The sequence below is a fragment of the Daphnia pulicaria genome, chromosome 7 (genome assembly GCF_021234035.1).
Source record: "Daphnia pulicaria isolate SC F1-1A chromosome 7, SC_F0-13Bv2, whole genome shotgun sequence".
NCBI lineage: Eukaryota > Metazoa > Arthropoda > Branchiopoda > Diplostraca > Daphniidae > Daphnia > Daphnia pulicaria.
The window spans coordinates 13,883,289-13,896,351 of NC_060919.1; the positions used below are offsets into that span (position 1 = coordinate 13,883,289).

The following is a 13,063-nucleotide window of genomic DNA, read 5'->3' on the forward strand; positions in this document are numbered from 1 at the left end:
CAGAAAGGGAAACGGGAAAAAGGTACAATGTGAAGGTCGTCTTATCGGAAGATTCACCATGGACTTCTATAATAAGGTTGGATAACAAGCTATCAACTACCGACTTTCCAGTGGAAAGCTTCAGTATATTAACAACCTGTAAGTTCTGAGGTGCTGAGTTGAAGGCGAAGGAATTTGTCAAATAAATCATAAGTTGCACACTGCTGTTTTCAACTTTGCTAATGCAGCATATGGACATTTATACCATTTCAAACGTAGATTTATCTAATGGTTTATTTCATCCTTCTATTTCATTCTTCGATTTCATTCGATTTCTTTTGAGACAAAATGTAGAGAGAAATTTTTAGAATATAGTTTCAAATTTATTGTCCGATGAAAAAGAACGTCGAGAGCGAGCAACACATGAGTAATTCAGCACAAACATTTTATAGAGTCAAAATAATTAAAGGAAAAGAATAGAACTATTTTCATATTAAATAAAACCCACGATGTTGTTGTGGGCGAGGGACTGCTTTCATGTTGGATGGTACCGCCAACCTTTGCGCTCCACTTCGAATCTCTTTTCAATTGAAAAAGGAGTCGACTGTGAAGCGCAGAGATGTTTTTACACGAATGATATTATCACAGGGATCGTTTGGTGACTGATGGGAGCCTTTGGATGATGACAATTTGGAATGGGATTGGCCGAAAAATTGGAAGAAAGAAAAAGAAAAGAAATGATCGGTAATTAATTTAGAGGCTGAAGGCTCCAACGAAGCAGGCGCATGAGGCCGGCAACTTGAAGGTCTCGATGGCGAATGGGAAATAGTAATCGGTGGGATCGTAGACGAGGAAACGGTGGTAGATGCTCTTCTGGAGGCACTTGGACTCGTAGCAGGTGGGGACCAAGGGGCAGGCCTTTCCGGCCGCGTCGGCCTCACATTCTTCGATGCGAGCGTGTTGATCGTATTTGATGCCGTAAGACTCGACTTTGTTGATGATGACACGCCACTTGCCTTTGGTGTTGACGGCACGCAGCGGCTGGACGTAGGAGGTGGCGCTGGGGCAGAGGTAAGTCTCGTCCACCAATTTGGTCAAAGTGTCGACCGAGTTGGCCGTTTCGGCCACGACGTTCTTGTACAAAGCCACAACGGCCTCGTAGTGCTTGTCCAGTTCGTAAACGACTTCGTAGGCCGGGTACTCGGAATCCTCCAGGCACCAGTTCTTGGTCGTGTTCTTGGAGCAGGCCGGGATCTCTGGCTCGTATTTCGGCTCGTATTTCGGTTGGTGATAAGCGGGCGGCTTGTAATTGTTGCCCGTCACAACGGCCACAACACCTAAACTCACAAAGATCTGCATAGCGATAATAATTAATAATTAGATTGAGATGATTAAAAAACTAAAAAATTGGCTTCTGAATTGATTGGAATAATTTACCAAAAAGTGGTAGGACAGAGACATGATTTCGAATTGACTTTGACTTTACACGAGATAGAAAGTCAGAAGAGGAATCGACTGCAAGGGACGATGTGTTAAACTGATGTGACCGTCTCGGCTTTTATACCGCGACACTTTGTTCATGACGGGTTATCCAGCGCGGATGGAGTACTCCCACTTCACGTAGGTATCCGCCCTCATTTAGTTTTTCAGACGCCAATGCTAAAGGAGCCAGGAGTGCGCTAGGAGGGCATAGTGATTTTCACTTTTACTCTCTTTCCCTTTTCTGTCCAGGACTCGTCGGCACTGCGGGGTATTGTAGGGAAACCCTCTGTAAGAACAACAACAACAACAACCTTGAGAGTGTGTCCATTTCTTTTTCGAGGTTAGTGGGTGAAAAAGGCGATGGGCTGGCGGTTTTCACGACGCCTTATCTACTGCGGCTCAGCTATAGTGACCGACCGCCTAACATTTTATTATTGGCCAAAAGAAAAACCAAAGGAAAAGAACACGCATGTGTGCATCTGAAACGTGCATGGCCTCTTATTAGTATATATATCTCTTTCACGATGCCATCCAAACTGCCAAGGAGACAACGGGAATCCAAGGAGAGCCTGTAGCCTTTAGCCATGATGATTTCCCCCCGTGAAGAATAAAAGAAGATAATAACACCACACCCCGTCCGTGCAAACCCTGCGCAGTTGCTCCTTTCGCACGCAGCTCAGCACACTCTCTCTTTCTGATTCATCACGTAACATACAAGACCATAACAATTATTAAGAGTCCCCCTCCTCTTCGCTACAAACAAATATATTGCGCTCGTGTCTGTACCTCACTTATATAATCGTCTCCACTCGCCATTTATTTATTGCACCGGACGAAAAATGATGAGGATTATAATTGGTTGAACTTTCTAGCCGACTAACTGTAGTACATTGCAAATAGGTTAGAGCCGACGACGAGATTTCACCAAAACCGTCGGTATAACAGCTGATGCAAAACAATCCGAGTTGCTGAAACCGCTTTCAAATACTCGTGTTCTTATTTGTATATAGCGGTTTCTGGTTGTGTTCTCCTCGTGTAGCTATACAAACAAACCTCTGAACGTGAATTTTGGTTCGATCGGTGGCCACAGTCAATCAAAGTGCAACACGGTATACAATCAAGGTATACAACAACGATGGGAAGCTCGTCCCAAGTGGAACGCCATGGCAACAAATAGTCAGCAGGTGGAATTTGGCGAAACGAAAGAATAATATTCCCACAGCACATAATACATTGACGAGACAACAAGTCGATTTCTTTTGTCGCAGACAAACTTTCTGCTGCAGCTTTCCTCCAGCAGCCCATTTCGCAAATTGTCGGTTGTTTTAGTCACGTAAAAATTAGAAATTCGCCATGATCATTTGCTTTGGAAAATGGCCATCATCACGGGTAGACACACAGTAATACCTTGTACAAATAGCCAGCAATTATATACCTTCATACATGAGAACATGTTGGAATGTTTTTTCTTTAGTTTTCGTTTTGTCTCAAATTCACGGCAGTTAACTCTGTAGACCATGTAACTTGTGTATTTAATGATCAAGGTTATAGCACAAGCACTGCATCATCATAATTTTATGGACCCGACCTTCGATCATATAATAATAGACTTATTTATAGCACCAGCTGATGGCAGATGTTATCAACTTTCTGCGGGATGTGATATGCACGCGAAAGAGTCGACGGACTCACGGACCAAACTACCCCGTCGCACCGCAATAATAAGCTTTCCGGATCCGAGAATAATTTTATAATTGAAATGAGCAAAGAACACACAGGTGCGATAATAATAAGCAGAGCGTGCAAATATAAAAGTCGGCTCGTCGGTTCTGGTACATCATCCATCAATTATTGTGATGCGCTATATAACCAGTCTATATGATGAGATATTTTTAGTTGCGTTAGATATTTCCACACAGTCCGTCATCACGGCTGAATAAATATTCGAATTTCTAAAAGCTTTCCATTCATGTACCTGTGCGGTTTTCCATTCTGCTGGGCGACTATATTGGTAATCCCCCGGCGAAAACTTATGGTATCGAGAAAGAAAGTGGAGATGAGATTCTGTATACACCGATAGAGTTGCGCCAAATCTAATTCGCTATATACACATCCATTCAAAACACCCAAATGCTGATCTCCATTTTCCATCGGTCCGCAGAAGAGTGGTAAGGCCCGGTTTTCCCGGCGACGTGGCGGTACCAACCCAATGCGGTGCAAAATGAAAATACAAGTATATTTGATAACGCGGAAACGAATGAAATGTCTCAACTTTTACTCTCCCGACTATTCGTCGACAGTCTGTCGACAGGCAAAGTCTTGAGATTGATATCCTCAGCCTCCTTTTAAAAAATCGTTTCTCGACGTAATGAGACTGCTGATTTTGGTAAGCTCAAATCAGAGTCACAGTTATTCCAAGTGCCAAGTGTTAACGAAATGTGTTTATAGGGAGTCGTGTTTCTGTTTCTAGTCCATTTGGACGAAACGGCCATTTGGAGCACTCCACTCAACGCAACCGGAAACGTTTTAGACTGGCAGCCATCAGCTGCTGCTGCTGCTATTACAGTTGTGCAGCAGGTTCACACAGTCTCGAAACTTCAGAATAAACAAGGAAATGAGCCAATTGAATCTGTATTTGATGATCTCACGGAGATCTTACCTGCGGTGCCAAAAGTATCAAGTCACTACTACAAAATTTTAGACATCCAACAGGATAAAAGTCAAACATTCTGCAACCCGGCTGCGCCACCAGAATGTGTCGATAAAACTTTTGGTTTCTGCATCTACGATATTGAATATCCCGAGGATGACATCAAGGTATGTGTATAAATGTTATGGCCCTCTGTTAATCAATAAACTGCATTATTTTATTTTTACTTGACAGCTGGCCATCGAATTGTCTGAATTAGCACAAAAATTCACTTACAAGCTAATCAATGACGAAATCAGATTAGAGCTGGAATTTGAAAACAGAGATAGTAAATGTCCATATCGCAGTCTGGTGATCAAACCCATTCGGGCACGTAACATTGACGGGCAATGGCGCGTCATCGTTCAGAATGTTGATGATATCCTTCAACGGGAAAGGATCGTCCTCTGCAGTGGTCTGGGCGAATACTGCGAAAATTTAGGGCACTTTGGTCCAGTGCATTGCTACAGTAGTCGTTGCAGTCAGCAATATCTCGTTCGAAAACTATTGGCTTACGATCCGTGCAATTCAAATCGTGGCGCCTTTGTCGACTCGTTCAAGTTGCAATCGGCTTGCAGTTGCCGATTTTCTCGAATACCTTGTTAGTCAAAAAATAAGAAAATTAATTTTCATGTGTATACTTTTCATATTTTTCGTACATTTCACGCGATTTTTTTATTTCAGTTTTGTTGGAAGATAATAAAATGCTATCGTTTGAAATCCACTTTTTCAAATTGTGTACGGTGTGTTGGTAAATGGCGTTTTACTTTTGGACGTTTGCTATTGGTCAAAACCTTCACCGTAATGGCCGCTTTCCTACCCATTCCTTCCCTTCCACCCCTTTTCCTACCGAAAGGGGTGAAAACAGCAATGGCCGCTTTTCTACCCCTTCCTCCGAAAGGGGTGGGACTAGTATTTACTACAGCAGACGAACAATTTTGAAAAAGTGTGGGCTGTCAAGCTTACTAATCTCTGTTATTGTTTTCAACTTGATTGAAAGGGAATACTAGTTTTGGAATTTACTAACTCTGTGTTCGATTTTGTGAAATCTCCGTTTCGTTCGTTTTGTTTAGTCCGAAATGGAAAACTTTCGTTTCTTTTTCGAGGCCTTGTTTCCATGGCAAGCATGGCCCAAGACTAGCAATCGGAAGGACTCTACTGGTACGTAGCAACACCATTCGTGGTTTCTTGTGCATTTTATTTATAGTTTTAAGTATTCAAAAGAGAAATGAATTCTAGGTTACAAAGAGAAAATCGTCTAGGTTCATTTCGTTTTCAAATCTTAATAGTGTATTACGTAACCATCATCACTACGATATTCACAAAATTGTAAATGTTTTAATTGGAGAGTAGGACAGGTTCCTTAGGGCCAACTCGAGGAGTTTAACTGGGATTAGGCAAAACAATAATGTACAGACATCAATTGAACACATTCTCTGGGAGCTTAGCTTAGGAAGTCAGAAGGCATTAGGTACCTAAACATCTTTTGATGTAAAGAATCACATGTGGAAACCGTTTTCAAGCATGTTGATGCATTCTTAATTTTTTTTATACTGTAGAAATGCAGACCTATAGCCATAATGTATTTCTCGATCAGATTCCCTTACGCTTTACGCATCATCAACAGCAATAGAAAGTGCACTCAATGCCATCGAGGTTCACACGAGAGTCGCCAAGACATTGGGAAAATATAATAGCAAACCTTTTAATATCGAATTCTTCGTGCGTATAAAATCAAGTTTATTCGTTTTGCTTTTTATTCTCAGTTTTCCCGACATGAAAAAGGGATTCTGTCACGTTTGATTGAAAATTAAAAGTTAAATGCAGAAACAATAAGTATTTTGAAGTTTCCGTTGATTGAAGAACAACGATCTGAATGAAAACGATGTGACTTGTAGCTAAAAATAGAATTGTGTGTAACCAACAATTTTTAATCAGATTCTCAAAGCAGTTGCGATCCAAGTTTTGCAAATTTTGTTTAACTATAACAAGGAACTAACGAGTAAAGAATCTGTCAGTAATGATTCCAAATTTATTGTCCGATGAAAAAGAACGTAGAGAGCGAGCAACACATGAGAAATTCAGCACAAACATTTTATAGAGTCAAAATAATTAAAGGAAATGCATAGAACTATTTTTCGTATTAAATAAAACCACGATGTTGTTGTGGGCGAGGGACTGCTTTCATGTTGGATGGTACCGCCAACCTTTGCGCTCCACTTCGAATCTGTTTTCAGTTGAAAAAGGAGTCGACTGTGAAGCGCAGAGATGTTTTTACACGAATGATATTATCACAGGGATCGTTTGGTGACTGATGAGAGCCTTTGGATGATGACAATTTGGATTGGGATTGGCCGAAAAATTGGAAGAAAGAAGGAAAGAAAAGAAATTGAATTGATTTAGAGGCTGAAGGCTCCAACGAAGCAGGCGCATGAGGCCGGCAACTTGAAGGTCTCGATGGCGAATGGGAAATAGTAATCGGTGGGATCGTAGACGAGGAAACGGTGGTAGATGCTCTTCTGGAGGCACTTGGACTCGTAGCAGGTGGGGACCAAGGGGCAGGCCTTTCCGGCCGCGTCGGCCTCACATTCTTCGATGCGAGCGTGTTGATCGTATTTGATGCCGTAAGACTCGACTTTGTTGATGATGACACGCCACTTGCCTTTGGTGTTGACGGCACGCAGCGGCTGGACGTAGGAGGTGGCGCTGGGGCAGAGGTAAGTCTCGTCCACCAATTTGGTCAAAGTGTCGACCGAGTTGGCCGTTTCGGCCACGACGTTCTTGTACAAAGCCACAACGGCCTCGTAGTGCTTGTCCAGTTCGTAAACGACTTCGTAGGCCGGGTACTCGGAATCCTCCAGGCACCAGTTCTTGGTCGTGTTCTTGGAACAGGCCGGGATCTCTGGCTCGTATTTCGGTTCGTATTTCGGCTGGTGATAAGCGGGCGGCTTGTAATTGTTGCCCATCACAACGGCCACAACACCTAAACTCACAAAGATCTAGTGGTGATAATAATTAATAATTAGATTAAGCTAATGATTAAAAGATCAATTGGCTGCTGAATGGATTGGAATAATTTACCAAAAAGTGGTAGGACAGAGACATGATTTCGAATTGACTTTGACTTTACACTGTGAGACAGAAAGTCAGAAGAGGAATCGACTGCAAGGGACGATGTGTTTAACTGATGTGACCGCCTCGGCTTTTATACCGGGACACTTTGTGCTGCCGAGTCCTACAGAAAGCGTCGCTCACCTTAGAGGCCATTGTGAAAGTGAAATCGTGTTTCGACGTCTTTGGATATGGTTAAAAATCTTACGCTGGGAAACAAATATGTCTGAGACCGCCCCGTTTAAGGGCGTATAGTTTGATGGGCTAGGTTTACTATAAAAGGCACGAAAAGATTGGAGGAAAACACAGAACGTTGAAGAGCTTTCAGTGCTCGAACATCATATTCTCTTCCACAGGACTTTGTTCTCTCACCTAAATTCACCCGATATGTCTATCGCAGTGGTAAATAAAATCTTTTATTTCGTTTTTATTTACTTAAACTATTAACAATTCGGAGAAATTTAAATCTTTTGATTTCTTTATTATACAGACGATTTTGTTGTTTTGCGCTGTCGGCGCTTGGGCTGAAGATTTGGTTGCCCAGGAACAGTACAGGTAACTTCTTTTCTTGTTTAGTTAGACCAGTATTTGATAACTAATATTGATTCTTGATTCTAGACCAGCTTACAAACCATCGTACCCCGAGCCCCAATACCCGTCGTACAGCAAACCATCAGCTTGTAAGTTAAATTTGACCATTTTAAATTTCAAAATGCAATTAACTTCATTTTCATTTCCTGCACAGACCCATCGTACCCATCATACCCATCGTACCCCGCTTACCCCAAGTACTGCGACCCAAAAGCCGCACCCAAATGCGCTGAAAACGCGACAGTCGGTTGGTGTTTGACCGACGAGGAATACCCCACCTACGAAGTCAAGGTATTGAATTTCAAATGAATTAAAAAGAAATCAATTATAATAAAAATACCTTTTGAATTGGGCGATGGCCAATGATCAGTACGCCATCGACTACGATCCTTTAGTGTTGAAGAAATACGCCGACGTGGCCGACCAGTCAGCCAACGATTTGGTGGATGGCGTCAGCAAGGAACAAGAGGAGAAATTCGATTATTCTTTCTACAACGGCAAGCAGTTCGACCAGGGCAACTGGGTCGGTGGTGAGGGTTTCATCTGCCCCAGCGAGGTGGCCTACTCGCGTCCCCTGCGCGCCAAGAACACGGCCGGTGAGTGGCGCGTCATCGTCCAGGACATCGCCTGGCCGACTTACACCCAGACCCAGCGGACCGAGACTTGCTTGTTCCCCGAAGCCGCTTGCCGCACCTTGGCCCCTTGCCACTTGAGCAAGTGCCTCCAGAAGCACACCGTCCACCGCATGCTCTCCTTCGACCCGTGCGATGCTTACAAGGGCATCTTCATCGACACCTACAAGTTGCCATCGGCTTGTTCCTGCCACATCCCCGCCGTCAAGGCCTAAATTCCATTCAACCCCCCAACAAGACCCTACCCAAACGACCTCCAGGTAATACCAGAAACGACAAAAATTAAAGAGAGGGACTGCTTCAAATAAAAACGGTACCGCCAACCGTCCAAAAATCCTCTCCTCCACAGGGATCGTTTTCGGTATTCTCTGGACTTGTCTTTTATCCAGTCCTCCGAGCCTATCCTTTCACTCCTTTTTCTTTTCTCTCTTCCCATTTGTCGTCGTGATTGCGAGCCACTGAGAGTTCTTGTCAAACAAAATACAAAAGTATTTATGAACGAAATTTTTGTTCGTGTTTTTTTTTAAGATTTCGACGGGTTGGCGTTTAAAAATGACACAGTTCTCTTTACTTACGCCAGGGGAACTGTTTATCAAATCATTAGTTTTACCAAAATCAACCATAATCATTGAATACATATTTCCATTATTTTTCAAAGTATTAGCGATTAACGGTTTGAACATAATGCGAAAAATTTTCTAGTTTACTGTCAAATCAAAATAAATGTTGCTACATTAAAATTGAATTGATAATGTTAAAGATAATGTGCTGAAAGATGAACGCCAACAGTTTACAGAGTATACTAGTCTTTATAAATGGCAGCACTAATCACTAAAATTACAATTCAGGCTATATCTATCCATACGACAAAATGGCCGAACAAGTAATAAAGAGCGTTTTATCTTGGTTTCCTTTTCTTTGGGATAAAAATGAAGTGGAAAGTCCCGAAAAAGGAAAAATCGAAATCCTAATTGATTTTGGAGAACAGGAAGTTAACGGAGGTCCGCACCCCTCTTTTTACCATCCATATCAACAATGGCATGTTCCTTCTTCAAGTCATCATGATGGTTTTATGCCCCGCCCACCTCCGCCCAGTGTAATTCCACCGACGATTCCTGGCTCCTTTCCAAACATGATGGCTCGACTCCACCAACTGGAAAACAGAATCGAGGCGTGCGAGATGGAAACTCGTGAATTCCACTCTCAACTAAGTGAAATTCAGGTGGAAATGAAGGATCTCTATCAAAATAATTCTGGACCAGCAAACCAGACCGAAGTTGAAATGGACGTTTACCGGAAGGAATTACAGTCAAATCCGATGGTGCCGTACCCGATGCCCTATCATGGTAATGAAAATTGGTCCCCTACGTGTCTATCGCCGCCATCAGGAACTGAAAATCATTTACCCCATGGATACGGATACGGTGGTCTGTGATAATTCACATTTTTGGATCGAAAACAATTAACAAGTGTTGAATTTCAAAACAGTGTCAAGTCTGATGAATAAACATTCGTAATTCAATTAAATCAAACCAATTCTTTTTTCATTTCTACTTTATTAAGATCAAAAGAAGAAAGTAAATATATAAAAGCTCAATCTTCAGTAAAATTCAAATAATGTGCGACGCATGTTAAATAGATAGTATAGGACATAAGGACAGCAGGATATTAGTCGGAAAGATTAATAATTCAATGCAGTGGACTGGGAATGTGGCAAGAGCAGGCCGATGGCAACTTGTAGATGTCGATGAAGATTCCCTTCTGGGGATCGCAGGGATCGAAGGAAAGCATCCGCTGGTAAACGTATTTTTGCAGACATTTGCTGCCGAAACAAGGGGCCAGGGTGCGACAAGCTGCACCGGGGAACAAACAATTTTCGACGCGGTGGGTTTGGGTGTATCCGGGCCAGGCGTTTTCTTGGACGATGACCCGCCATTCTCCATCGACATTCATTGCGCGGAGTGGACGAGCATAAACGACATCGCTAGGGCAGATGTATCCTTCACCCCCAACCCAGTTGCCCTTCTCAAAGGTCTTGCCGTGGTATTCGGAATAGTCGAAATGTTTCTCCGACAAGGAGGTCAGTCCATCGACCAAATTATCGGCCGATTGATCAGCAACATCGGCGTATTTCTTCAACACCAACGGGTCGTAATCGATGGCGTACTGAATAGCAATAAATAAAGCATAAGCAATAATTCAAACAGGTTGACAGGAAGGTAAGAACTATTAATAAACGTACCTTGACTTCTTTCTCTGGATATTCAGTGTCTTTAAGACAAAATGTTTCAGTGCCGGTTTTAGCGCACTTTGGTGCCTTTCGTGAGTCGCAATAGTCGTACTCGCTTTTGTATTGCTGGCCGTAAGGAGCTGGATAGGCTGGTTTCGGATAGTATTGGGGCTCAGCAGCCGCTTCAGGTTCAGCTGCAACTCCCAGGACGATGGCGAACATGCATAACTTAATTTTTGGAAACAACATTAAATTCAGTTATTTTTAGTGAAACCAATAATAAGTAAGAACTTACCATAAAAGTTTTCATTTTTATTATTCTTTTTCCCGTGCTCTACGGTTATGCGTATTAACAAGTTGTACTGCTGATTGTCAGTTGTTAACTGATACAGATCAGCTAAAAGAGCTAAGGTTTTATACGCGTCCACTTATTCAGTGAACAATGCTCTCCGTGGCTTTCAGACAGTTGGGCTTGCACAATTTCAGTTTCACTCATTTCGACCAATAACCCTGTCCTAATTTGTCAGTCTCACTTTTATTTTGGTCAAGTCAAGTGAAGCTGTCAATTCATCAATGAGAGCAACAACTGAATAGATAACCAAAGAATTTTCGCTACGTTGAACAACGGTATCACCTTAATACGAATGAGGCTGATTCAAACAAATTGTGGTTTACCTAAAGCTCTTTCTCTTTCTAATTTGATGAATACAGTCCCGTAAAGAAAAACTACATTTGTTGTGGTAGAGACAGGGCTTTGTATAAAAAGCTTACTTGGTTTGTTTTTGGAATCAGTCGATTTGTGAGCAGAGAAAACACCAAACGTAGTAAATCATTCACCAATACATTATGTCTTTCAAATTGATGGTAAGTTATTCAGCATTAACTTTTTTAATTCTTTAAATTAGCCTACATCAATAGCCTGCTCATGCAATATGAATTTAAAATATTTAGATTTTCGCGTCTTTGATGGTGATTGGAGTTTTCTCCGACCCGGATCCCAACTATAAATCACACGCATACGGTGCCCAGCCCAGGTACGAGTACGTTGAAATCCCGCACTGCGCCAAAAACACGACCAAGTCCTGGTGCCTGGAAGACTCTGAGTATCCCCAACACGAAGTGCAACAAGCCCTGGACCAACACTACCAGGCCGTCGTGGCTTTCTACAAGGACAAACTGGCCAACACTGAGAACTCTGTCGACGGACTGGATAAATTGAGCGACGAGGTTTACCTTTGCCCGAGTTCCACCGACTACCTCCGTCCTTTCCGGGCCATCAACGTCGACGGCAAGTGGCGCACCATCGTCAACGGCGTTGAGTCTTACGGCATCAAGTACACGCAAACTGCTCGAATTGAAGAATGCGACGTGGTCGTGGGAACCACCTGCCCCTTGGTCCCGTCCTGCTACGAGTCCAAATGCGTCCAGAAGAACATTTTCCATCGCTTCTTGGTCTACAACCCACAAGACTACACCTTCCCTTTCGCCATCGAAAAATTCAAGTTGCCCGGATCGTGCGGATGCGTTGTCGGAGCTTTCCATCTTTAAAGAAACTAATTTGAAATTTCCGTTTTAGCAACAACCACATTATTTTGACAGAAAATGTTTAAATTATTTTGCGTGTCCTTTAATTAAAATAAATAAAATCCTTCAGCAAATAATTTCATGAAATTTAATTAATTTAGAATTAAGCATAAAAAAAATGACAAATGAGAACAACAAAGAAAAGAGTGGTTGACAAAGGATCTAGAAAAGGGAAGGGTAATTGACTTATCACAACAAGCACGATGGCGACCATATCGTCAAAAGATGTTGTGGCAGTGGCAATAAGTGACAATTTTTAATGGCATTTAGATTTTGGAAAGATTGAAGTGGTTTATGTTTCTAAAGTTCCCCAATCGGAAAATGATGTGTTTGATATATGGACCAAGTTTAAACAGTGGTTCAAGCTTTTGCTTCGAGTGCTCTATAATGGAATATATTTTTGGTTTAGTAAACCTTGTGTTGGGTTTTCATCCTTGGGTTGGGTAAAGGTTAAAAAAGCATTTCGTAGACTTCCCGTCCTGTTCTTGTTGATTTCCACAAATATTTTTTTATCTGGTTTGGGTATTATTTGTCAGAGAAATAATGTTTAACAAGGCCAAATAATTAAGAAACTGGCTTATAATCAGATTTCCATTTTATTTGTATACCATATCTAAGTAAAATTTGAGTGCTCGTGTGTATTTTATGTTTGAATTGATCTTGTCACCTTTGTCACATCCAATTATAATGATTGTAATCTTTAATCGAAAAGTAATGTCTGATACTAAATCTCTCACACAGTCTTCGGCTGTTTGGTCAGCTTGT

General features: G+C 42.0%; 6 protein-coding genes and 1 long non-coding RNA gene across 7 annotated transcripts; 4 read left to right on the forward strand and 3 right to left on the reverse strand.

Moving 5' to 3' along the window:
• Nucleotides 1-349: 349 nt before the first annotated feature.
• On the reverse strand, nt 350-1,554 carry LOC124350777 (protein spaetzle-like). Its single transcript, XM_046801608.1, has 2 exons — nt 1,417-1,554; nt 350-1,332 (listed from the first exon to the last, which is right to left on the reverse strand). The coding sequence occupies exons 1-2, from the start codon at nt 1,438-1,440 to the stop codon at nt 733-735; spliced, it is 624 nt and encodes a 207-aa protein (XP_046657564.1). The 5' UTR covers nt 1,441-1,554; the 3' UTR covers nt 350-732.
• A 2,206-nt stretch (nt 1,555-3,760) lies between these two features.
• Nucleotides 3,761-4,756, forward strand: LOC124350736. Its single transcript, XM_046801563.1, has 3 exons — nt 3,761-3,847; nt 3,910-4,278; nt 4,346-4,756. Exons 1-3 carry the CDS (start codon nt 3,830-3,832, stop codon nt 4,754-4,756), a joined length of 798 nt encoding a protein of 265 aa, XP_046657519.1. The 5' UTR covers nt 3,761-3,829.
• Nucleotides 4,757-4,957: 201 nt separating this feature from the next.
• On the forward strand, nt 4,958-6,267 carry LOC124350918. The gene is made up of 2 exons (XR_006921279.1): nt 4,958-5,311; nt 5,748-6,267. It is a non-coding gene; the product is annotated as an uncharacterized LOC124350918 (long non-coding RNA).
• Nucleotides 6,165-7,364, reverse strand: LOC124350775 (protein spaetzle-like). Its single transcript, XM_046801606.1, has 2 exons — nt 7,232-7,364; nt 6,165-7,149 (listed from the first exon to the last, which is right to left on the reverse strand). Exons 1-2 carry the CDS (start codon nt 7,253-7,255, stop codon nt 6,550-6,552), a joined length of 624 nt encoding a protein of 207 aa, XP_046657562.1. The 5' UTR covers nt 7,256-7,364; the 3' UTR covers nt 6,165-6,549.
• Nucleotides 7,365-7,530: 166 nt separating this feature from the next.
• On the forward strand, nt 7,531-8,988 carry LOC124350743 (neurotrophin 1-like). Its single transcript, XM_046801571.1, has 5 exons — nt 7,531-7,663; nt 7,752-7,816; nt 7,880-7,941; nt 8,007-8,143; nt 8,223-8,988. The coding sequence occupies exons 1-5, from the start codon at nt 7,649-7,651 to the stop codon at nt 8,697-8,699; spliced, it is 756 nt and encodes a 251-aa protein (XP_046657527.1). The 5' UTR covers nt 7,531-7,648; the 3' UTR covers nt 8,700-8,988.
• A 1,032-nt stretch (nt 8,989-10,020) lies between these two features.
• On the reverse strand, nt 10,021-11,098 carry LOC124350755 (neurotrophin 1-like). The gene is made up of 3 exons (XM_046801584.1): nt 11,010-11,098; nt 10,727-10,942; nt 10,021-10,650 (listed from the first exon to the last, which is right to left on the reverse strand). Exons 1-3 carry the CDS (start codon nt 11,022-11,024, stop codon nt 10,174-10,176), a joined length of 708 nt encoding a protein of 235 aa, XP_046657540.1. The 5' UTR covers nt 11,025-11,098; the 3' UTR covers nt 10,021-10,173.
• Nucleotides 11,099-11,489: 391 nt separating this feature from the next.
• On the forward strand, nt 11,490-12,375 carry LOC124350790 (protein spaetzle-like). The gene is made up of 2 exons (XM_046801619.1): nt 11,490-11,578; nt 11,666-12,375. The coding sequence occupies exons 1-2, from the start codon at nt 11,561-11,563 to the stop codon at nt 12,260-12,262; spliced, it is 615 nt and encodes a 204-aa protein (XP_046657575.1). The 5' UTR covers nt 11,490-11,560; the 3' UTR covers nt 12,263-12,375.
• Nucleotides 12,376-13,063: the final 688 nt, after the last annotated feature.

Excerpts from the sequence above, each read along its gene's own strand:
- LOC124350743 (XM_046801571.1), top strand. Across the intron at positions 7,942-8,006 it reads GTACAGCAAACCATCAGCTT|ACCCATCGTACCCATCATAC; the intron begins GTAAGTTAAATT and ends TTTCCTGCACAG. Across the intron at positions 8,144-8,222 it reads ACCCCACCTACGAAGTCAAG|TACGCCATCGACTACGATCC; the intron begins GTATTGAATTTC and ends GCCAATGATCAG.
- LOC124350736 (XM_046801563.1), top strand. Across the intron at positions 4,279-4,345 it reads ATCCCGAGGATGACATCAAG|CTGGCCATCGAATTGTCTGA; the intron begins GTATGTGTATAA and ends TTTACTTGACAG.
- LOC124350775 (XM_046801606.1), bottom strand. The coding sequence starts at position 7,255 with ATGTCTCTGTCCTACCACTTTTTG. Across the intron at positions 7,150-7,231 it reads CTCTGTCCTACCACTTTTTG|ATCTTTGTGAGTTTAGGTGT; the intron begins GTAAATTATTCC and ends TATCACCACTAG.
- LOC124350755 (XM_046801584.1), bottom strand. Across the intron at positions 10,651-10,726 it reads ATCCAGAGAAAGAAGTCAAG|TACGCCATCGATTACGACCC; the intron begins GTACGTTTATTA and ends ATTGCTATTCAG.
- LOC124350777 (XM_046801608.1), bottom strand. The coding sequence starts at position 1,440 with ATGTCTCTGTCCTACCACTTTTTG. Across the intron at positions 1,333-1,416 it reads CTCTGTCCTACCACTTTTTG|ATCTTTGTGAGTTTAGGTGT; the intron begins GTAAATTATTCC and ends ATCGCTATGCAG.